This window comes from Loxodonta africana, chromosome 6 (assembly GCF_030014295.1).
Source record: "Loxodonta africana isolate mLoxAfr1 chromosome 6, mLoxAfr1.hap2, whole genome shotgun sequence".
NCBI classification, from domain to species: Eukaryota; Metazoa; Chordata; class Mammalia; order Proboscidea; family Elephantidae; genus Loxodonta; species Loxodonta africana.
In genome coordinates, this window is record NC_087347.1 from 45,891,995 (window position 1) to 45,915,326 (window position 23,332).

The window sequence follows — 23,332 nt, forward strand, 5'->3', positions numbered from 1 at the left end:
GTCCCCTAATTTTCATAGCCTGACATAAGTTCTACTTGTAATTTTGACGGTGAGTTTTTAGAGAGTAATTCTGAAGAAAAAATACCCATGTTTACAGAGGATTTTGAAACGATTATTATTAGATTTTAATTATACTGAAACTGCTTGGATTTTTTTTGAGCCACTTCAAACCAGTAGCTTTCAATATGCCTCGTAAAGAACTCCTCACATTGATTTTTGGCTCTTGGTAGATTTTAAACAAGCTTTTCTAGTTATCCTATTGGTCCCCAACCAAAATGGTTCAGGGTTCCTTGCAATTAATGAGCTTTATTAATGAGATCTCAACACTGACAAAGTGAAAATTTCAAGGACAAGGTGCTCTACTTAAATACAGATGAATTTGATGACAGAAGAATTTAAATACAAACAAATCTGATCAGTTATGATGCATCTATGCATCTCAATGAGGTCATTTTATAATAAAAACTTCCATACTGGGAAACGTGGTAGCCTCAAGCCAAGTGTGGGTGAAGAGGAATAGGGATGATGGTCCTTTTCCTTTCCTAAAGCTTTTCTCCATGCAAGCGATGTAGGCGGACAGAAGCTGAAAAGAGAGTTGGTCTGAGCTAGGATGTGCATATTTTCAAAATTTTTTCTTGAGACAAATTATACCTAACACTAAAAAGTCAGAGGAATATAGAATTCTCTGCTATTTGTTTCTTATAGCTAAAGATTCTATATTTGCTAGTATTATGAAACATGGGAAAATAGTGAGAAAATTGTACACCACAAATCTCCTTGCAGGTCTGTTTTGAATGATAATCATTTGTTAGTTCAATTAGGACCCTAAACCTTGACTGCAGGTTTGAGAATATAAGCATGTTGCCTGGTTCCAAGGCCTTGACTGGAAATACACTTGCAGAAACTCAAGAAGGTTATTAAACTCTTAAGAAAATAAGTAAATTAACCATCCTTGATGAATAAAGTGTAAACAGAATATAATTGAGAAATATGCTGATAGGTCTTCTCTGCCCTTATCTGTCAGATCATGTTTAACTAGACTGTACTTACAAAATAGAAACTAATACCAGGATAGAAGGCAGATGATAACTAAGGGTAGGTGAGGGATCTTTGCTCATAACTATGTGGTGCAATAGGTTGCTTTTATATGGCCTTTCTCACCATGGTTTTTTGACTGGGGGGGACAATGCCAAAAGTATGCATGGAACCCCTGTGGGGGTGGGACCATGTAAATAAGGTGTACAGAACCCTAACAAGAGGCTTTATCCGTTTTGTCATCCAACTAGGCTTAAAAGATATCCAATCCCAGAGCAGAGGGAGTACTTCACTACCACCAAAAAGAACATCCAAGGAGTGGAGTGTGTCCTTTGGACCTGGGATCCCTGCACTGGAGACTTCTTAGACCCAGGGATAGAGACAAAGAGTTGTAACACCACAAATGGCGAGATGCAGCAGCAGGGAAATGGTAGCAGCAGAGGTAGCAAAACCAGAAGACGGGCACGAGTCAGAATGGTGGGCTTCTTGACTCACAGAGTGAGAAAGCTGAGCACCTCTGGGCAGGAGGCGTGCTGGTAGAGTGAGGTACCTTCAGACACTTGTTGGCAGAACTAGGCTCATCAACCCATGGAGCTGGAGAGCTAGGCACCTTCAGGCCAAGGCTTACTGGCAGAGTGGGGTGCCTCTGGACACTTGTTGGTGGAGCTAGGCTTGCCTACCTGTGGAGCTCGAGAGCTGAGCACCTTCCAGCTGAAGCTTACTGGCAAACTGGGGTGCCTCTGGGTACTTACTGTTTGGGTTACAGAGGTTTGGAACACTCACCCAAGCAGGGCAGAGGCCCGGCCAGCCCAAGAGGTCCAAAGGGCTGAGGTGCCAAGGCTGAAAGGCCAAGCACCAGGGAGAGGCCTGCCTGTGGGCATGGCCGAGAAGCTGTCCTGACTGAAGAACTGTCTCCTGAGTTGCTCCTGGTTCTGAATTGTAATCTGTTACTTCCCTAATAAACCCTCCCAATCATGAGTATTCTCTGTGAGCTCCGTGTGGCCATTACAATGAATAGTCAAATCCAGCAGAGACGTAGAGAGTGCCACGGGAGGGATGGTTGGTGTCAGAAATGGAAAAAAGGTTGAAGAGAATCAGTATGTCTCATAGCAATCAGCCTTGGGCTGTTGATCTCAATTTTCTCTCTCCCTCCTCCTGAAGTTAGAGGAGGTCAGGTGCCCCCACCAAGCCACCATTTTTATAAACTGGAGCTTGTTTTATTTGATACTAGGAAGGGAGAATTTTCCCATAATGTACAGGAAATCTAAAGCATTAAGTTATAATACAGAATAAACACATTCCTGAGAAAAACTTTCGATTCTGTAGTATACTAGGCAAAGGACTGTCTTAAAAAAAAATTTTTTTTTTTAGAAAGTAAGAAGTTCTAAAGTATAAAAGATGGACTAATATTCTGACTAATCAGAAAATCTCAATATTACAAACTAAGCATATTAGAGAATAAACCAGTCTTCTCAGGCTATACAAGTTATCAAGTTTGAGGATTGCCATTATAAAGCCAAGCAGAATTATTCTGGTTGATAGGTGAGAAGACTTTCCAGTCTGGGAAGAAGTGCATATCCTCCATTTACAGGGACACCATCAAATAAACGGCATGTTTAATAACAATTTGAAATGACTGGTAGATAATGGAATGGAATTAGAAGCAATCTGATCAGTATCCTCTGGAAACTATCTAGAGTCCGTATTGTTTTGTTTTTTAAATGAGCGAAAAAGAACTTCCAAATTCTGCTCTTATTGAGTATGGATGTGTTTTTAAAACCCAGCATACTTTTACAAGAACTAAAGCTATTAATTAAAAATTAGTAATTAATTGACATTCAACGTATTTAAGGAAAAATACAGACTACACGGACTATCGAGTCCTGATATCGTCAGGCTCAGGGGAGTTGTACGCCTACCATCCACGAAGGCTTGCACTGCTTTATCCACATTGAAATCAAACTGCTGTAGCACCAGGACTATTTCATTATTGCTTTTGTTGGGAACAACTGATCGAACTGCGTAAATCTGTAAATGAAAAGGAGATGAAAGGTGAAAACTAAAATTTTTTCATTCATGAATCTATCATTAAATAAAATTACAACTGTTAGAAACGCCTTGAAAAGCCAATGAATCTATCCCCTCTTGCCATCAAGCATACTCAAGGCATTTAAAAACCCACTGCTGTCAAGTCAATTCCAATTCATAGATATGGTATAGGACAGAGCAGAACTGTCCTACAGGGTTTCCAAAGAGGGGCTGGTGGATTTAAACTGCTGACCTTTTGGTTAGCAGCCTGAGCTCTTAACCACTGTGCCACCAGGGCTCCCAAGGCATTTCAGACCAATGAAACTTCATTCTGGTGTCACCTTGATACCCTATTTATTTGTGTACACGTCTTCTACAAAGATCTCCTTGTTAGGGCTGTGGTGCAAAAAGCCAAGCCTGTTTTGCAATTGACCCTCCCCACAGACTACAGATGCATACAAGACATGTTTTAGTGAGAACACAGAATCAGCTTCTGTCTCAAGCTCTCTTCTCCACTGGCTCAGCAGGGATCTTTGGAAAACTCACAGACATAGCCTCATGCCTTGGCTTTTCTATCTGCACAGTGGAAACAGTCATCGCAAGGTTCACAAATGTGTGTTGTGAAACTCTGTTTATAAAAAAAAATACCAGTTGCTGGCAAGTTGATTCTGACTCACGGTGACCCCATGCATTTCAGAGTAGAACTGCACTCCACAGGGTTTCAAGGGCTGACTTTTCAGCAGCAGGTCACTAGGCCTTTCTTCTGAGGCACCGAGTGGACTTGAACTGCCAACCTTATGGTTAGCAGCTGAGCACATTAATTGTTTGCAGTTAGAGAACTCCATCAATGTTTACAGAGATATAAAAATGTGGGTTACTGTATTTATGAAACATTAATCTTAGCCATAATACAGGAAATGTTCCCACACACACTTCTGAAAATCAAGCGTTTAAAATATAGTAAAAGTAAATACATATGTGAACTAAGGATTTCGATATGTTAAGGCTTATATTTAATGTTTAATGACTTGTATGTATTCCTCAGTCAAATTTAGCAAACACTTGTTCTTCTCACCTAGAAGAATTAATTGACCTTTATCTCACAGAACTTGTAACTACCACAGGATGCTTCATCTACTTTAGCAAAACGTGGCTCACCCAGCCTTCTATCAAGAGGATTACTATAGATGCTACTGACAAATGATGAGAGTACAGCATGGTGGAAAGGGAAGTGGCATGCATAATAATGATCCCTACAGCTCTGCACAATCTTCACGTTTGCAGTCATCAATAGTTAAATTATATGACCAGGTTAATTTCAGAGCTGAATCAAGTTTACTGTAATTGAATTCATGGAATATGAGTTATATGGATGTATGTGTACCATGACTCTATTGACTAGAATATTTAATTAAGCAATATACCCTATTTCCTAATACTTTTTTTAGAAAAGTCTACTCTCTCTCTCTATGCATTTATATTATAATTAGAAAAGAACCCCCCCCCAAAAAGAACCCAAGCTGTAGATATATGACTTATAGAGGTGCTTGCTGACACTTTAGATTAGAAAGCTGGTTTTGAATCCTGACATTCATAAATGCTGAATATTTGGGTTTTACCAAGGACTTCAATACAATATTTATGTATTTGAACATATGTGACTCAATATTCCTTTGATTTTTCTTCCTACTGTTCACATTTTTATGATTCTGATTAGTTTTTCTGGTCTCCATGTTAAAAAAAAAAAAAAAAGAACTTCTTCAAAGCTAAGTTCTTTCTCACTTTTCTCTTCACTATCTTTAAAACTTCATCTAGTGTTAGTTTAAACAACAGCTCAAGTATATATAGAGCATATAACATTATGGGTTTAGGAAGAAATATACAGATGATCAACAAAACTAACTGCTGGTTAAAAAAATACATAGACAAATGTTAGGAATACTGATTATGAAAATAAAAAAATTGAGGAGGCAAAAATTTTACGTATTTGAAATAAAAAACGAAACACATCTAAAAACACAGGACAGACTTTCAAATTCATACAACAACAGTATGGACAATCTCACACTGATCCATTTGGCAGCTGTGACAGAGATGGTCTCTGCATCCACGCTGGCATGTTCTCTTCCCCAACACTGTTTGAATGCCATTCAGACTGTGGGACTGAGTTCTGGCTGGGAGAATGTGAGCGGAAGTGCTGACAGCTCTGGTACAGGCACTTTGGGGTAGGTGGGGGTCCCTGTGATCTCTCAGATGCCCATCTGCTGGAACCAAAAATTCAGGAGCAGAAATGGTGTAACGGGGAAGCTGCCCAGATCTACCTTTGGAGAAGAGATGTCAAGGAAAAGTGTCTGGCTTTGTCAAAATTTACATGGGAGAAAAAGAAATCTTTGGTGTAAGAAAAAAAAAAAAAAATCCTTCAGTGACTATTTCTTGAATGCCTATTGTGTGCCAAGGCACCAAACTTCCCCAAGCTTATAGTCTAGAGGAGGATATACACATTGATCAAATAGCCACACAAATAAACATATAACTATGAATTGTGTAAGTGCTATAAAATCATAAGACCAGGGAATCTGACTTTTTATAGGTATGCTGAGATCTGAAGGATCAGTGAGAAAGATGGGTGGGTGGGGAAGGGGAAAGGCATTTTAGGCAGAGGAAATAGCATGAGTAAGCAGCAAAGCACAGATGAGGAGGAAACAGCTGCAGGCGAGTATGGATGGAGGCAGAGGGTGAACCTTCTGGAGCACGAGATGTGACCAGAGGTGGGCAGGGACCAGGTCTTGCAGTGCCTACAAGACCATGGTAAGGATTTAGGTCTTGTGAACTTCTCTTGACTATCCTTTTGTTGTCTTTTCTAAGTCACTTATCACCTTAGGAAAGACAGTTTTTCCTTCCTTCCTTCTTCCTCCCTCCCTCCCTCTTTTTCTTTTTAAAGAGAAGCAAAGGTGGGAAGATAGACGAACACACAAAAAACCTACCTTCAGCCAGGAAAGTGACTAACAGAGTGTGTCCAAAAATAAATCATATTTGCCTAGTGGTTACCAGTGCACTGGAGTAATGTATAAAAATTATATGTTATCCCGCTAATTTAGTTCTCTTTTAAATAAAATTCTAGTACTTCAGGCCACTAGTTTGGTTTGTATTATATAAAATTTCTTAATAATTACCATCATTAATACCACATCAAGCATGCCCTTCTAAATAATACAAATTTTAGCTATTAATTATATTAACTACATTATAATTACATTAGACCAAAGTTGTCAATCCACCTACATGCTATGTCATCAGTAATGACCCAGAATTATCGAATAAACATTAAATGACTGCTCTCCCTGCTTCTCTACTGCAAAACACAATGTATGTTTTATTATGTTACAGCAAGACGTAATATAAACCACTGCTTGTATAGATGCTTCATTTTTAGATGTTTACACTCTCTTGCCTATCTCCCTTTAAAAGAAAATAAAACTACAATCATGTTCAAATGTATGTAGAACACATTTTCTATATTTGTCATTTTACATCTCCTAGCTCTGCATGTGTCCTTAGAAAACTGTGAATAACTGACTCCTGATATCAAATCTAACTACTAATATTGCATGCAACTCCCAGAGGAAGATAATACGTAAAACAGGAATTACAAGTTTTAAAGAAAGGAGAAAAAATAATAAAACCCCAAATAATTTCTGCCTATTCTTAGATATTCCACAGCAGTGTTGAATTCCAGTGAATCTCTTAGCCAAGCTCCGTTTCTGCTTTAATTACTGGGCTTGGCTAATGTGAAAAGAGTAGTAGTGTTTGTCAACTTTGGTATTTGTAAATTCACCACATTTATTTTTCCTATGAAAACGTCTTTGAGAAAGATGAGGAAATGGTGTGTAATCGTATGTGCACACACAAATACTGGAACCTCACTAGGCCATTATTCCTGACACAGGAGCTAAGCATTTAAATATAAAAAAGACCTTATTATGAAGTAGCTTTAAGTATGAGGGGATGACAAAGGCAGTGTGGTACTGAGGTTGTGTTGCAAGGTCTGCCTTTGCACTTGGAAACGAAGCTTCTGGGCAGAAAAGGTTCAATCAATGCATGACTAGTGGCCATTTGCATACGGAGAGTACATCAAATTCACGGCTGCAGTGGCTTTTTTGCAGAGGCTGTTTCTGGCGATGCTTCAGACACCAGCCTTTACTTCAGCGCCGAAGCGCACGCAGGCATTCCTGCTGCTGCAGATTCACACCTCAGCCCACTGTCTGAAGCCGCTCCTGACTGCAACTCTAAAGGGTTCTCACGCCATAAATGGAGCGGTCCAGTTCTGCTACCCAGGCGGACAGCTCCGGTTCCCAGGTGACAATCAAGACTGCGAGTTAGCGGCTCATTCAGCAACTGCTTTACCCTTCCAAAATCTCGGTCTCCTATTTTGCTTCTGCTAATTTAAACTGGGTTTGGCAACTTCAATTTGCTGTTTAGAAATCCACCTTTTGCGCCTCCAAAGTTGTTTTGATTTTCCCGTCTAGCATTTTAATCGTCTCTCTCTCTCCTCTCTCTGGGGCTTTCCTATCTGGCTCTGCAGGCTCTTCCCATTCTGCTACTGGCCCGCCCTGCTGGCATGTGGCCCTCTCCAAGCAGCCAGGCAGTGTGGCTTTCAGGGGCGAGCATTGTTTGGTTTCAGCCCTCCACATTGCTCCCCTGTACCCGAGTTGTCTGGTTTAAGAGCTGTTAGAGATTTCCGTGTTCACACAGTGCATCTTTTCAGCCCATCTGTGATGACTCTTTAAAAATTCTTGGCTTACTGATGAGTCACTTAGGCTATGTCTGGGTTTAGAAAAATTGTTCTGACCAAAGTTTTCAATCCACCTACACGGCAACAGATTTTTTTTTTTTTTCAGACACAACTGTGTGATCAGTAAAGACCCAGAATTACTGAATAAACATAAAATAACTGCTCTCCCGGCTTCCAGCCTCTCTTCGGCAAATTCATCCCAAGGATGCTGCCAGAGTGCCCGTCCTAAAGTATCATTATGACCATTTTATTCCTTTCTTGAAGAACTTCAGTGATTGAATAAAGTTGAATCTCCACAACCCGGCACTCAAGGCCACCAACAGCTGGGCTCCAATCCGCATGTCCAAGGGTCTCTCTTGCTCTATCTCTTCCCAGACAAGCTCCTCAAGCCCAGTTCTCATTCCCTCCTCCTCTGTTTGAGCTTCTTCTTTGATGTGTCTGCATGTCCGAATCTGACATTACAGCTGAGATGCTATGTCTTCCATGAAGTCTTCCTCGATCCTCCTGCTGCAGTCACTCCTTATTGTCGTTGTTATTAGGTACCACTGAGTCGATTTTCTACTCATATTGACCCCATGTGACAGAGCAGAACTGTCCTAGGGTTTCCTAGGCTGTAATCTTTACAGGAGCAGATTGCCAGGTCTCTCTCCTGCAGAGCCACTGGGTGGGTTCCCGAACTGCCAATCTTTCGGTCAACAGCTGAGAGCTTAACCATTGCACCACCTTCCTGCCTCCCTCCAATTCCCATAACCTTTTATCAGTAGGTATCTTTGAAAGCTAAACCACATTCTACTTTATCTCCTAAGTATTTGGTGTATCAGGAGCCCTGGTGGCACGGTGGTTAAGCACTCTGCTGCTAACTTAAAGGTGAGTGGTTCAAACCTGCCCACCCTACTCAGTGGAAGAAAGATGTGGCATTGTGCTTCTGTAAAAATTACAGCCTTGGAAACCCTATGGGGTAGTTCTACCTATAGAGTCACTATGAGTTGGAATTGACTCAATGGCAATGGGTTTAGTTTGTGTACCTGTTATGCCAACTAATGGTATAACATTATTTGAGAACAGAATTCTCGTTGTAGTCATTTTTGAATAATCATTGTACTCACCACAAGGGGTTAATATGGTGCATACCGTAGGTATTTAATAAATACTTATTGAGCGAGAGAATGCTAACTTGGAGTTCTGCCATGCTGCTTGCTGTTTTGAGCCAAAGTCATCAGTGTGCTTGGACCATCCCACCACTACACCTCTACCTCCACAATCTCAGTGGTGGATCTCAATTATCTTTAAAGTGACCTGAAAATTACACGGGTAGAGAAAATATACATATGTTCTTTAAGCTTTAATCACAGAAACTGGAAGAATATTTATGAGATATTTTTTAATTCCTCATTTTTACTTCTATATGATAAGGTACTCGGGGTATTTTTGTGGATTTTAAAAAATATGAAATTGCACAGTAACTGCCTATCCTTCTAAAGCTCAGTCCAGCAGACAGACATTGGTGGAGGCCCCTACTAAGTGACAGCACTGAGGACACAGACAGGAATAAGACATAGTTCTCACCCTAGGGAGTACAGTGAGCAGTGGAGTCAGAGCTATCTGTAATGGAAAAATATATAAAAAGTGCTGTATTGTCTTTATGAACAAGGTACGGTGGTACTGTATCCTTTTACCACACTTATTCAATTTGTATGCTAAGCAGGTAATCCAAGAAGCTGGACTATATGAAGAAGAACGCAGCATCAGGATTGGAAAAAGACTCATCAACAACCTGCGACATGCAGATGATACAACTTTGCTTGCTTAAAGTGAAGAGAACTTGAAGCACTTATAAAGATCAGAGACTACACCCTTCAGTATGGATTACACCTTAATATAAAGAAAACAAAAATCCTCACAACTGGACCAATAAGTAACATCATGATAAACGGAGAAAATATTGAAGCTGTCAAAGATTTCAAGATTTCGTTTTACTTGGACATACAATCCATACCCATGGCAACAGCAGTCGAGAAATCAAATGATGTATTGCATTGGGCAAATGTGCTGCAAAGGACCTCTTTAAAGTGTTAAAAAGAAAAGATGTCACTTTGAGGACTAAGATGCACCTGACCCAAGCAATGGTATTTTCAATCACCTCATATGCATGCGAAAGCTGGTGAAGAATATACCACGGACTAACAGATGAATGAAAAAAATCTGTCTTTGAAAAAGTATAACCACAATGCTCCTAGGAAGCGAGGACGGTGAGACTTTGCCTCATGTGCTTTGTACGATATCAGGAGGGACCAGTCGCTGGAAAAGGACATCATGTTTAATAAGGCAGAAGGTCAATGAAAAAGAAGACCCTCAATGAAATGGACCGACACAGTAGCTACAACAGTGGGCTCAAACACAGCAACGACTGTGAGGACGGCTCAGGACCGGGCAGTGTTTCGTTCTGTTGTTCATAGGGTCGCTGTGAGTTGGAACCAACTTGATGGCACCTAACACACACACACACACACACACACACACAGTGTGGTGCTACAGAGAAGGAAGCAATTAGGTTTACCCAAGGAGAGAATACTTTCTACAGGAGAGAGTCAAATGTTGTGGAAGGCGCTTTAGAATTAAACAGATCTATGTTCTTGGCTCTACCATATGCAAGCTCTATGACCTTGGGTAAACTACTTATATCTTTCAACCCTGGTTTGGTAGTTGTAAAATTAAGATATTACCTGGGGAGTCTGCAGAAATGAAAAGAGATGATGCATGTAAAGTGCCTGATATAGAATTTGGCATATATTAGCTGCTCGGTACATTTTAAAAAGGGAGGGCATTTACAATGGGTGATTAAGGAGAAGGATCATTCTAGATGTAAAGGTGGGGCATGCCTTTGAAACTGAAAGAACATGTGGCTAGAGTGTTGGTGAAGACATTTGGGGCAGATTGCTCTGTATGCCTCCTTTCTTAGAGAATCTCCTTTTTCCCCACAAACTCTGCACTGAGGCTTCAGGGGACCCAATACTCTCCCTCAAAACTCACCTCCCCTGCAAGCTGACTGGGTACCATAAGGAAAGCCCATCTTCAGGGTGGTTTAACAACATGTGCTGTTTAAATTCTTTTCATCCTGTCATTTATTTATTTACTGAATAGCTACTATGGTCAGGCACTGTACTGGGGGGTACCACACTAACAAAATATATATGCCAAACTACAGAGGGAAACAAATATAAACAAGTTAAAAATATATATATATGTATATATACACATATACATATATATACATATATATATATACACACATATATGGAAACCCTGGTGGCGTAGTGGTTAAGTGCTATGGCTGCTAACCAAAGGGTCAGCAGTTCGAATCTGCCAGGCTCTCCTTGGAAACTCTATGGAGTAGTTCTACTCTGTCCTTTAGGGTTGCTATGAGTCGGAATTGACTCGATGGCATTGGGTTTGGGTTTTTTTTGATATATATATATATATAAAAGCACTGGTGGCAATGTGGTTAAGAGCTACAGCTGCTAACCAAAAGGCTGGCAGTTTGAATCCACCAGCCACTCCTTGGAAACCCTATGGAGCAGTTCCACTGTATCCTATAGGGTTGCAATGAGTTGGAAGTGACTTGACAGTAACGGGTTTGGTTTTGGTTTTATATATATATGTTGTTGTTAGGTGCCACGGAGTCAGTTCCAACTCATAGGGACCCTATGTACAGCAGAACAAAACACTGCCTGGTCCTGTGCCATCCTCACAATTGTTGTTATGCTAGAGCCCATTGTTGCAGCCACTGTGTCAATCCATCTCTTGAGGGTCTTTCTCTTTTTTTGCTGTCTCTCTACTTTAACAAAAAAAAAAAATTTTTTTTTTCCTACTTTACCAAGCATGATGTCTTTCTTTAGGGACTGATCCCTCCTGATAAGATGTCCAAAGCATGTGAAATGTAGTCACGCCACCCTTGCCTCTAAGGAACATTCTATTCTTCCAAGACAGATTTGTTCATTCTGTCAGCAGTCCATGGTATATTCAAAAATCTTCACAAACACCACAATTTAAAGGTGACAATTCTTCCTTATTCATCAGCCAGCTTTTGCAGGCTTATGAGGTGACTAAAAACACCATAGCTCGTGTCAGGCGCACCTTAGTCTTTAAGGTGATATCTTTGCTTTTCAACACTTTAAAGAGGTCATTTGCAGCAGATTTGCCCAATGCGATACATCTTTTCATTTCTTGACTGCTGCTTCCATGAGTGTTGATTGTGGATCCAAGTAAATAAAATCCTTGACAACTTCAATCTTTTCTCCGTTAAGCACGATGTTGCTTATTGGACTAGTTTTGAGGATTTTGTTTTCTTTATGTTGAGGTGTAATCCATACTGAGGGTTGTGGCTTTTGATCTTCATCAGAAAGTGCTTCAAGTCCTCTTCACTTTCAGCAAGCAAGGTTGTGTCACCTGCATAACGCAGGCTGTTAATGAGTCTTCCTCCAAACCTGATGCCCCATTCTTCTTCATATGGTCAGCTTCTTGGATTATTTGTCCGACATACAGATTGAACAGGTATGAAAAAAGGATACAACTCTGATGCACACCTTTCCTGACTTTCAACCATGCACTATCCCCTTGTTCTGTTCAAACAACTGCCTCTTGATCTATGTATGGGTTCCTCTTGAGCACAATTGAGTGTTCCAGAATTCTCATGCTTTGCAATGTTATCCATAACTTGCTATGATTCACACAGTCAAATGCCTTTGTATAGTCAATAAAACACAGGTAAACATCTATCTGGTATTCTCTGCTTTCAGCCAGGATTCATCTAACACTGGTAATATATCCCTGGTTCCACATTCTCTTCTGAATCTGGCTTGAATTTCTGGCAGCTGCCTGTCGATACATTGCTGCAGCAGCTTTTGAATGATCTTCAGCAAAATTTTACTTGCATGTGATATTAATAATATTCTTTGATAATTTCTGCATTCAGTTGGATCACCTTTCTTGGGAATAGGCATAAATATGAATCTCTTCCCAGTCTGCTGGCCAGCTGGCTGTCTTCCAAATTTCTTGGCATAAATAAGGGAACATCTGTTTGTTGAAACATCTCAATTGGTATTCCGTCAATTCCCGGAGCCTTGTTTTTCATCAATATTTTCAGTGTAGCTTGGACTTCTTCCTTCAGTACCATCAGTTCCTTATCATATGTTACCTCCTGAAATGGTTGATCATATGCTACCTCCTGAGGTGTTGGCCAATTCTTTTTGGTATAATGACTCTGTATTCCTTCCATCTTCTTTTGATGCTTCCTCCATTGTTTAGTGTTTTCCACATAGAATCCTTCAATATTGCAACTCCAGGCTTCAATTTTTTCTTCAGTTCTTTCAGCTTGAAAAATGCCAAGCGTGTTCTTCCCTTTTGGTTTTCTACCTCCAACTCCTTGCACATGTCATTATAATACTTTACTTTGTCTTCTCAAGCCACCCTTTGAAATCTTCTGTTCGGCTTTTTTACTTCATCATTTCTTCCATTTGCTTTAGCTGCTGAACGTTCAAGACCAAGTTTCAGAGTCTCTTCTGACTTCCATTTTGGTCTTTTCTTTCTTTCCAGTCTTTTTAATGACCTCTTGCTTTCTTCACATATGATGTCCTTGATGTCATTCCACGAGTCATCTTCGGTCATTAGTGTTCAACACGTGAAATCTATTCTTGAGATGGTCTCTAAATTCAGGTGGAACATACTCAAGGTTGTACTTTGGCTCTTGTGGACTTGTTCTAATTCTCTCCAGTTTCAATTCGAACTTGCATATGAGTAACTGATGGTCTGTTCTGCCGTTGGCCCCTGGCCTTGTTCTGACTGATGATATTGAACTTTTCCATCGTCTCTTTTCACAGACGTATTCGATTTGACTCCTGTGTATTCCATCTGGCGAGGTTCACAGGTATAGTTGCCATTTATGTTGGTGAAAACAGGTATTTGCAATGAAGAAGTTATTGGTCTTGCAAAATTCTATCATGCAGTCTCTAGCACCATTTCTATCACCAAGGCCATATTTTCCAACTACTGATCCTTTTTCTGTTTCCAACTTTCACATTCCAATCATCAATAATTATCAATGCATCCTGATTGCATGTTTGATCAATTTCAGACTGCAGAAGTTGGTAAAAACTTCAATTTCTTCATCTCTGGCCTTATTGGTTGGTATATAAATTTGAATAACAGTGGTATTAACTGGTCTTCCTTGTAGGTGTATGGATATTATCCTATCACTGACAGTGTTGTACTTTAGGACAGATCTTGAAATGTTCTTTTTAACGACGAATGCAAAGCCATTCCTCTTCAAGTCGTCGTTCCTGGCATAGTAGACCTTATGATTGTGTGATTCAAAATAACCCATACCAGTCCATTTCAGCTCACTAATGCCTAGGATATCGATGTTTATGTGTTTCATTTCATTTCTGATGATTTCCAATTTTCCTATATTCATACCTCATACATTCTATGTTCCGATTATTAATGGGTGTTTGCAGCTGTTTCTTCTCATTTTGAGTCATGCCACATCAGGAAATGAAGGTCCCGAAAACTTACATATATATGCAATTATATATACAATGCAATTACATATATATACAATTATATATATATTTGCAACTTATGCTAAGTGAGTGCTATGAAGGAAGCAATCAGAGCACAGTGACAATGGATCGCCACAGTTAGGGAGTAAGGGGAACGTACTTCTGTAGCTTGCCTTAAAAAGACAGTGAGGGCCACTCAGATTCTCCATCCTGGGAGAGAAACTAGAGTGAGGGATGGAGAGGGGCCTCACTTGCTGCCTTTCCTGTTTTTCTAACTTTTCCCGAACACCCATGAGACCTTGCCAGACCTTTTAACAACCTATTTTTTTTTTCACTTGCATTAGCTTGAGAGGGCTTCATCTTCTCGAACAAGTAGAGGGCTAGGGCTAGAAGTAAAAATAATAAAACCAAAGACTGGAGTTTTGAATTAATTCAATTGGCAAAGGGGAGAAATGGAAGATTTTAAAGATAAATCCAGTTAGAATGTGAATGACAGAGGCCCATGAACCTTGTTCACACACCTATTCTAGCACTCAGGCTGCCATAATTATTCACTTATGTGACTATCTGCCCCACTGGGACATGACAGGGACCAAATGACAGGGACCACATGTTTTTATATCTACAGGGCCAAGAACAATGGGTGGTATTCAGTAGGTGATTCATAAATGTGTGCTGAATGGCTGAATGGATGACTAAAGGAAGCAGGTCTCCTCTAGTAAGGTGGTCATTGCAATATTTCAGTTTCACTTATCCTTTTTTTTTTTATTGCATTTCTGAAATTTAGGATAAAGTATTACACAGTATTAAAAAGCTCAATGGGTTCAAGTCCAAAATGTATGGAGTGCCTCCTAGGTCCAGGTACTATCTATGGCCCGGTCCTCAGCCTTGAGGAGCTTGCAGTCTTGGAGGGGAGCTTAATCTTACCCTCACAATAAGAAAAGCAATAAAGCAGCCAACAGCTTCCTTTTCACACCAATGGGAACTGGAGTTATTTACGAGTTTGTCATTCCTGCAACTTCGAAAGGAATTTTATAATCAGCTTTGGTCACATTTCTCAAATGCTGAGCCGTTTAGAGATTCCTTAAAAACAGCTCATCTGTGTATATTTTACTTCACTTTATACACACACTAATGAAGGCAGTTCTAGTCATCTTCTTGGGGAAGAAAATAATCTTTGCAGACCAGTACCTTTGCATCATGGATAATTCCGTAATTTAATTGCCTTTTCTAACATCTACTCTTTGCCAGCAAAAGATATGCATGAAGTGTTGTCATATTCTACTTGGCTGACTTTTAGGGAATTAACACCAGGGGTGTAAATGAAAATTAACATTTTTTTTTTTCCTTTTGGGGCACGAAACCAGGATTAGAAGGAACAATGAAGATTTGAAGATGAAAAAAAAAAATACAGTTTTCAGAGTCATGGTAAGTTTAAAGTAGAAAAGATCTTAGAGATAGTCTAACCATGTGATTCTCAAACTTCAAGGTACATTCAAGGCACCTGGGCATCTTGTCAGAAAGCAGACTCTGATTCAGCAGCTTGGCGTGGGACCTGAGAGTCTGCATTTCTAGTAAGCTCTTAGGTAATGAAGATGCTGCTTATCCACAGGTGTGGTAGGCAGAATAACAGCCCTCCAAATGTATCCACGTCCTAATCCCCAGAACCTGTGAATACGTGAGGTTATATGATAAAGGGAAAATAAGGTTGCAGATAGAATTAAGGTTGCTAATTAGCTGACCTTGAGATGGGGAGATTATCCTGGATTATACAAGTAGGCCCAACCTAATCACATGAGTTCTTACAAATGGAAGAGGGAGGCAGAAGAGAGTCAGTGTCAGAGAGTTGTAATGTAAAACTCGACTGGCCATTGCTGATTTTGAAGATGGAGGATGGGGGCCACCACTCAAGGTATGGAAAAGACAAGAAACATTCTCCCCTAGCACCTCTGGAAGGAGCACAGCCCTCTCGACACCTTAATTTTAGCCCAGTGAGAACCATTTCAGACTTCAAACCTCCCGAAGTATAAGAACTGCCAAAAACTTAGTGGCTTGAGCCACTCTTAGTACCTGGGAAACTAATGCAATGAACCATATTTTGAGGAACAAGGGCCTACTCATTTCTCCTTAATATGGAAGTGTCTTTCCCTTCCCCATCCACCAATTATCCTTTTAAAAAAATAAAAAACAAAACCTTCTATGTGGCAGCCTGCCCATCCCCTACTCCCCTCTACTGACATTCCATTTTGGGGAATTCTAGCTATTCATTCACTCATTCAGTTGTTTTGTAAGGGAAAGTGAGATGAACCTGACAGTCTCTGCCCCCAAGGAGCTGACAAAACAGTAGGGAAAATGAGGAAAAGTCATAAATAACAGCTAACTCCACAATCATTCTGATAACAAAATCCTCTCTGACTCTCATCTGTTTTCTGCTCCTCATTCTTTAGTCATTACCCTTTGTTTTCAGCTGAACTCCAGAAAAGGCCTCGTAATTGGATTCTCTGACTTGGATTTTCTTCTCTCCAATCCATCTTAAAAAAAATGCTGCACGATTAATCTCCCCAAAGTGCTTCAGCATGTTCACTGATGGAGAGGAAGGAGCCAGCAAAGAGAATTTGAAGAGAGGAAAGACAGAAGCTAAATTATGAAACAAGGTCCCAGAGGAAAGAGAGAAAATAGTATCAAAATCCATGCGGAAAAGCAAGTTATGGGAGGGGAGAGTCTTCTTCTGAAAAGAAAGGAAGGGTGAAGATACAATTAAATTTTGAGATTGTGAAGAGGAAAATTTATGTCAAATTGGGAACCACTTACTCTATGAGTTTTAGACTTTGCTTTGGGGCTTAAAATGTGGAGAAAGTTTTAGAGCTGCCTTTCTGGGAATGTGATAGCAAATGGCCTGGATGAATGAAAGAATGCTGAGCAGGAATGAAGGTTCACCAATGCTGGATAGCACAGATTGTCATTGAGCCCGCTGGCATGGCTTTCCCTAACAATTACTGACAAGCCAGAAGCAGGAGGAGAGGAAAGGAATGATCCAGGGTTACAAACCACCATTAAAACACAGTGGTAAACTTGCTTTATAAAAAGACAAGAAAAGGGAAAGGTATAGAGAATAAAGTTTATTAGTGGTTACCAGGGGCTGAAGGGAGGGGGAAAAGGTGCATAAAAGGTGAAGGAAAAATCGCACTGATTAAGGGTAGGGTTGTGCAGCCGATTATTGTAATTGCCGTCAATATGTTTACACCTGTAAACATTGAATTGGCAAAAGAGTGATAAATACATTTACAACAACAACAACAACAAAGAGTAGCTGCTGAGGCTGCTTATGCAGGACCAAACACCTCATGGGATTTGGTTTCTTGATTTGGAGATTTAGGGCCATGGTTTCACAGGACATCCCAGTTAATTATCCTAATAACGTGTTTAGTGCTTCTGTTCTACTTGCATAGTCCCTGGGGTCTTAAAAGCAAGTGGCCATCCAAGGCACAATAATTGGTCTCTATTCACCTGGAGGAACAGAGGAAGAAGGAGAGTCAGGAATAGGAAGAGGATATGGAATGTGTGGCTAATTGCCTCCATGAACAACTGCCTCCTTTGCCATGAGACCAGAAGAACTGCATGGTGTCTGGCTACCATTGCTGAATATTTTGATCAAAGATTTTGTAGGAGAATCCTGATCAAAAGGGGGAAAATGCAGAACAGAATTTCAAATTCCTATGGACTCTAGACCTTCTGGAGTCAGGGAGGGTGGATGAAGCCCTGAGACTACTGCCCTGAGATAATCTTTAAACCTTAAACCAAAAAGATTCCCAAAGTCATCTTAAAACTGAACAATAGTTTAGCTTAACTAGTGAAAAAGGTCTGCCTTGAGCATTATGCTCTTTTAAGAATTACTGATACGGGATCAAATTGACAACAGTACCTTGAAAGATTAGATAAGAACCTTAGGGGCCAGTGAGTTTATGTTAATGAGGGAGGAACAACTCAGAAACGGAGGGTGACAATGGTTACACAACTCAAAGAATGAAATCCCAAAGCCGCTAAATTGTACATGTAGAAACTGCTGAGCTGGTATATGTTTTGCTGTGTATCTTCTCAGCAACAACAAAATAAACAAAATTTAGAAGTAAAAAAAATCAGATTATGGTAAAGAGACCTCTTAACAACCTGTTCCAATATTAACTATACCCATGCATATAGTGTGAATCTTTTCAGACATTTTTGTGTTTATATGCATACATATATACCCATAGGAAAAATGTTGTTTTATGTGTGTATTTTACGTGAGAAATATCACACTAAGCTTACTATTCTGTAACTTGGTTTTTTCATCCAAACTCTGGCCTTAGAGATCCTTCCATAGTACTATCTAATGACTTACCTCATTTTTTTCTCAGAATCACATAGTATTTCACAGTATGATGTTCCATGATTTATTTAGCTATACTTCAGTTGTTGGACATTTAATTTGTTTTCTGCTTTTCTTCTTAGAAACTATGCTTCAAAGAGCACCCTTGTCTACATGAGTTTATCTGAGAAAAAGTAAAATTCTTGGGTCATAGGTACATGGTTTTCAGTTTGAATACCAAACCAAGCCCACTGCTATCAAGTCAATTTCGACTCATGGTGACCCCATGTGTGTAAGAGCAGAAATGTTCCATAGGGTTTTCTTGGATGTAATCTTTACAGAAGCAGATTGCCAGGCCTTTCTTCCATGGTGCTGTTGGGTGGGTTCAGATAGCAAACCTTTTGGTTAGTAGTCAAGTGCAAACCACTTGCACCACCAAGCGACCTACTAGTTTGAATAGATGCTGTTATTTCCTTCCAATTGTGCTCTCAATTTATAGTCAGTGTGTGGAAATCCCCATTTCTCCATACAGTCTCAATCCTTGATATTTTTTAAAATATTCTAATTTTTATCAACTTGTCAGCTGAGAATAGTAACTCAGTGTTAAATTCCTCTTGAGGATGAGCATCTTTTTATATGTTTACTGACCATTTGTATTTCCTTTCTATTTATGACCTTTGCCTATTTTCCTTATAGATTTTAGGAGTTCTTTATAAATAAAGATTTGAGTTCACCCAGAGGTACCTCAAAAGAAAGGCCTGGCAATCTACTTCTGAGAAATGAGCCATTAAAAACCGTATAGAGCACGGTTCTGCTCTGGCACACATGGGGTTGCCATGAGTTGGAATCAACTAGTACTGGCTTATAAATAAAAACTTTTGAATGATTAAAAAAAAGAAGACAGTGGTAGATCCTAGAGCTCATGGATTTGAAGGCTGAATACCATTAAGGTAGCTGATCAAGGTATCTCTGGTCTATGAAGGGGGATGGTGGATTAGGATACTAAAGAGAGGCTAAGGGACAAGAGATCATGTTGAGAACAAAGAGGAGATATTAAAGACAGTGAGAGGACAAGAGCAGTTGACGATAAACAGGATGTGGCCAAAGAGGGCATGTTAGGTATTTCCAGTCCTTGGTCCTAGTTCTGCCTTCTGGTGTAGAAGTATAACCCTTCTTACACAGACTAAACATCAATCTCATTGCTGTCGAGGGCCAGTCACTGAAGGCTGTTACTCAAAGGAAGAGTGTTACATTTGTGTATTTAGAAAGGCCATTCTGATTTCTATGTGGACAAATTAGAAAAGATTGAATGGATACCAGTTAGGAGTCTACAGCAGTATCTGGTGGAGAGAAAAGGAAGTCAGACCAAGACGGAGCAGTGTAGAGAAGGGCTCATAAACTACTTGGGAGGAAGTGACTGATTTGTACTGAACTAGATGTAAGAGATGACAATGAAAGGATCCTGGTTGACTGTTGACATGGCAGCCCTGAGCTCCAGCACAAGTGTCCTCACTGGCAAGGTAGGTGCTAAATTACCTTGCCTGGGGAGTCTTGTAGCTTTACTTCCTTCCTAAATGACTGGTCATCCAGTGGCAAATGCCTATTCAGTCTTAAGGGGAAGAGGCATAGGCTCCACCTCTTGACAGGGGAGATTCGTTGTAGTCATTTTTGGAGAATATAATCTGCCTTAAAGAGTTAAACAACAACAACCCAGACTTTTTTTGATTAATTTTGTGTCTATATAACTTTGTCAAGTAACTGAACATTTGGGGGGAAAAAAACCACATTAACTTAACAGTTGTTATAATATTGTGGTGTACTCAATTACTTAATATGGCCTTCTAGCCATAGTTTTTATAACTCTTAACAAATGACTGGGACTATGCAAATAAAGTGCTTTTGACTCACTGAGGGGACTAGAAAGCTTGCTAATAGTGTAAATAAGATGCATGGGAATGCATGTGGGGGTGAGACTATGAAAATAAGCTGTATGGGACCCTAACAAAGGGATTGGTCAGTTTTGCAGTCCCACTAGGCTTAAAATGAGCCATCCCAGAGGCAGAGAGAGGAGGATCTCAACACCACCAAGAAAGAGGCATCAGGAGTAGAGAGTCTGCTTTGGTCTCACGATCCCTGTGCTAAGAAGCTCCTGGAACCAGGAGACTGAGAGAGAACTGTAACACTGAAGACAGTGAGAAGCGGTGGCAGAGAAGTGGTGGCAGCCAAGGCAGGAGGCTGGCAGGAGACCAGCAGGAAACGATGCCGTGAGTTTCCCGGTCCACTGAGTGAAATAGCTGAGTGAGAAGGCTTGCTGGCAGAGAGGGGTGCCTCTAGGCACTTGGTGGAGCTAGGTCTGCCGATCCACGGAGCTAGAGCTGTGTGTCTTCTGGCCGAAGCTTACTGGTAGAGTGGGGTGCATCCAGGCACTTATCAGCAGAGCTAAAGAGCTTTGTAACACTTGCCCAAGCAGGGCAGAGGCCGAGGGGCCAGAGAGAGGCGTGCTTGTGGCTGAGAAGAGGCTGTACTGATCAAAGAACTGTATCCTGAGTGTTCCTGCACCTGAATTGTAGTCTGTTACTTCCCTAATAAACCCCGTAATCTTGAATATTGTCTTTGAGTTCTGTGTGGCCACTGTAACGAATGATCGAACCCAACAGAGAAGTAGAGAGTAGTGTGGGAGGGATGGCTGGTGTCAGAATTGCTAAAAAGGTTGGAAGGTGGAGGCAAGTCTGACCTCCGCTCATAAGAATCAGCCTTGGGCTGATGCTTATGGTGATTCTCTCTCCCGCTTGTGACACCAGAGGAGGTCACACCATTTTTACAAATACTAAATGGAAACTGATAGCTTATTTTAGATATAACTTCTTTAATTCCTATAAATAAACCTGTTAACTTGTTGTAGAGTAAGAGATAGTCAAATGGACTTTTCTGCTAAATGAAATGGTAAAAACAAAGTAAAACATAGTATCTTAAATCTTTTAGTCTATGTTCAGTTTTTTATGTCAGAATTCAGATCTTTCTTTAATACAGATATTTATATATTCCTCTATAAAAAAAATTTTTTTTTTTTTATCTAATGGTTGCTATTTGTAGCAGTTGTTCCTCCAATCTACTCTGAGCCTAGCAATGGGCCTAAAAACACATACCATTTTACCCATCTGGATAGCATGTACTCAGTGTATATTTCCATGCTTTCTATAATTATGCTTGATTCTTCCTCATATTTTCCCAGAACTACTAATTAGACTTGCACATAATTTTAGGGCACGGCGAGCTCGGAGTCCACTGGAAGTCTGTTTTCAGCCAGCTGGTTACACCCGCACAGTATCAGGACTTAGGTAAATATTCTATCTGGATTCGTTCTCTGATGATTTCCATATTTGGATTTATAACTAAGGGCAAAAGAGGCAATGTTATTTCCACAAGGTATTTTGTTTTTGACATTTTCATCAGAGAAGAAAAGTAAAACAATTTATCTCCTGCTTCTAATTTAGACTATTCAGTAAAATATTTAATTTCCTTTGGAATTTAAGTTCTCTACTTGGGGAAAAAAGGTAATTATTGACACTCTCCCTGTGGGTTGTTTTTTTTTCTCCCACTTACTCAACAGAATTTTTCAAATAAAGAGTACCATAAAGTGTAAGTCACTCTTAACCTTTAATCAATACCAGAATAAGGGAGTTAATCTCTAAATTATATTAACCTGGGATATTTCTTTGCTGTGGTATGTAGACATCATTCTATATTTGTTCACCCACATATCACCTTTTAGAACTAACCAATAAATTTTTAAAAAGGTAAACTGGTTTTAACATTACTCAAAATTATCACTTGACTGACCACATCTTGTTTCCTAATAATTTTATGAGTTTGCTTTTCCTCTAAAGGCAGTAAAAAGAGTTAAAACTAGTTTATGCATTCAGCTTTAGTCACATAATTAAGATTACAAGATGAGCTAATAAAAAGAAAGAAATATATCAACTTTAAGTTATATAATTGATTCCCAATAATCATTTCAATATATTTTTATTGATAATTATCTTCAAGGGTTGAGAAACCGAGTTCTGAATAGCCTTAAAGTCAGGATGACATCTGAAAAGTCATATCAATGAACTTTAAATAGATCTTAAAAAAAAAAGTGATAGTTTAATCAAATCCCTTTACTTTGTGGGTTTCTTACTTTGTAAGGAACTGGAGTACAGAGAAGTTATGTGCTACATTTAAACTGAGGCAGCTCATTTGTGCCAAGACAAAGAACAGCACCCAAGTTCTCTGATCTGTGGTGCAGTCCCCTTTTTTGGTCTTTCATGGTGCCTATGAGGTGGAAAAGACCATAGATTCATCCAGTGTTAAAGCTGGAAAGGGATTTGGAAATTATCTACATGAATTCCCTTATTTGGCAGGTAAGAGAACTGACATCAAGACAGGTTACACAATGTACCAATTACACATAGCATTATCACATCCCTTTGTTTCCTTAAACGTGAATGGAAATACAGTGTACTTTTAATAAAAAATACTCATTGCCGTCAAGTCGATTCTGACTCATAGCGACTATATAGGACAGAGTAG

At 39.8% G+C, this 23,332-nt stretch overlaps 1 protein-coding gene across 5 annotated transcripts in view; it reads right to left on the bottom strand.

Moving 5' to 3' along the window:
* Window positions 1-23,332, bottom strand: part of SPATS2L (spermatogenesis associated serine rich 2 like) — a 187,462-nt gene that overhangs the window by 64,869 nt on the left and 99,261 nt on the right. For 4 of the 5 annotated variants that reach the window (XM_064286845.1, XM_064286846.1, XM_064286844.1 and 1 more), the window contains one exon: window positions 2,955-3,063. The exons of the other annotated variant lie outside the window; for it this stretch is intronic. In XM_064286845.1, coding sequence (XP_064142915.1) covers window positions 2,955-3,063 — 109 coding nt within the window. The remainder of the gene's footprint in view (window positions 1-2,954; window positions 3,064-23,332) is intronic. 5 annotated transcript variants of the gene reach the window in all.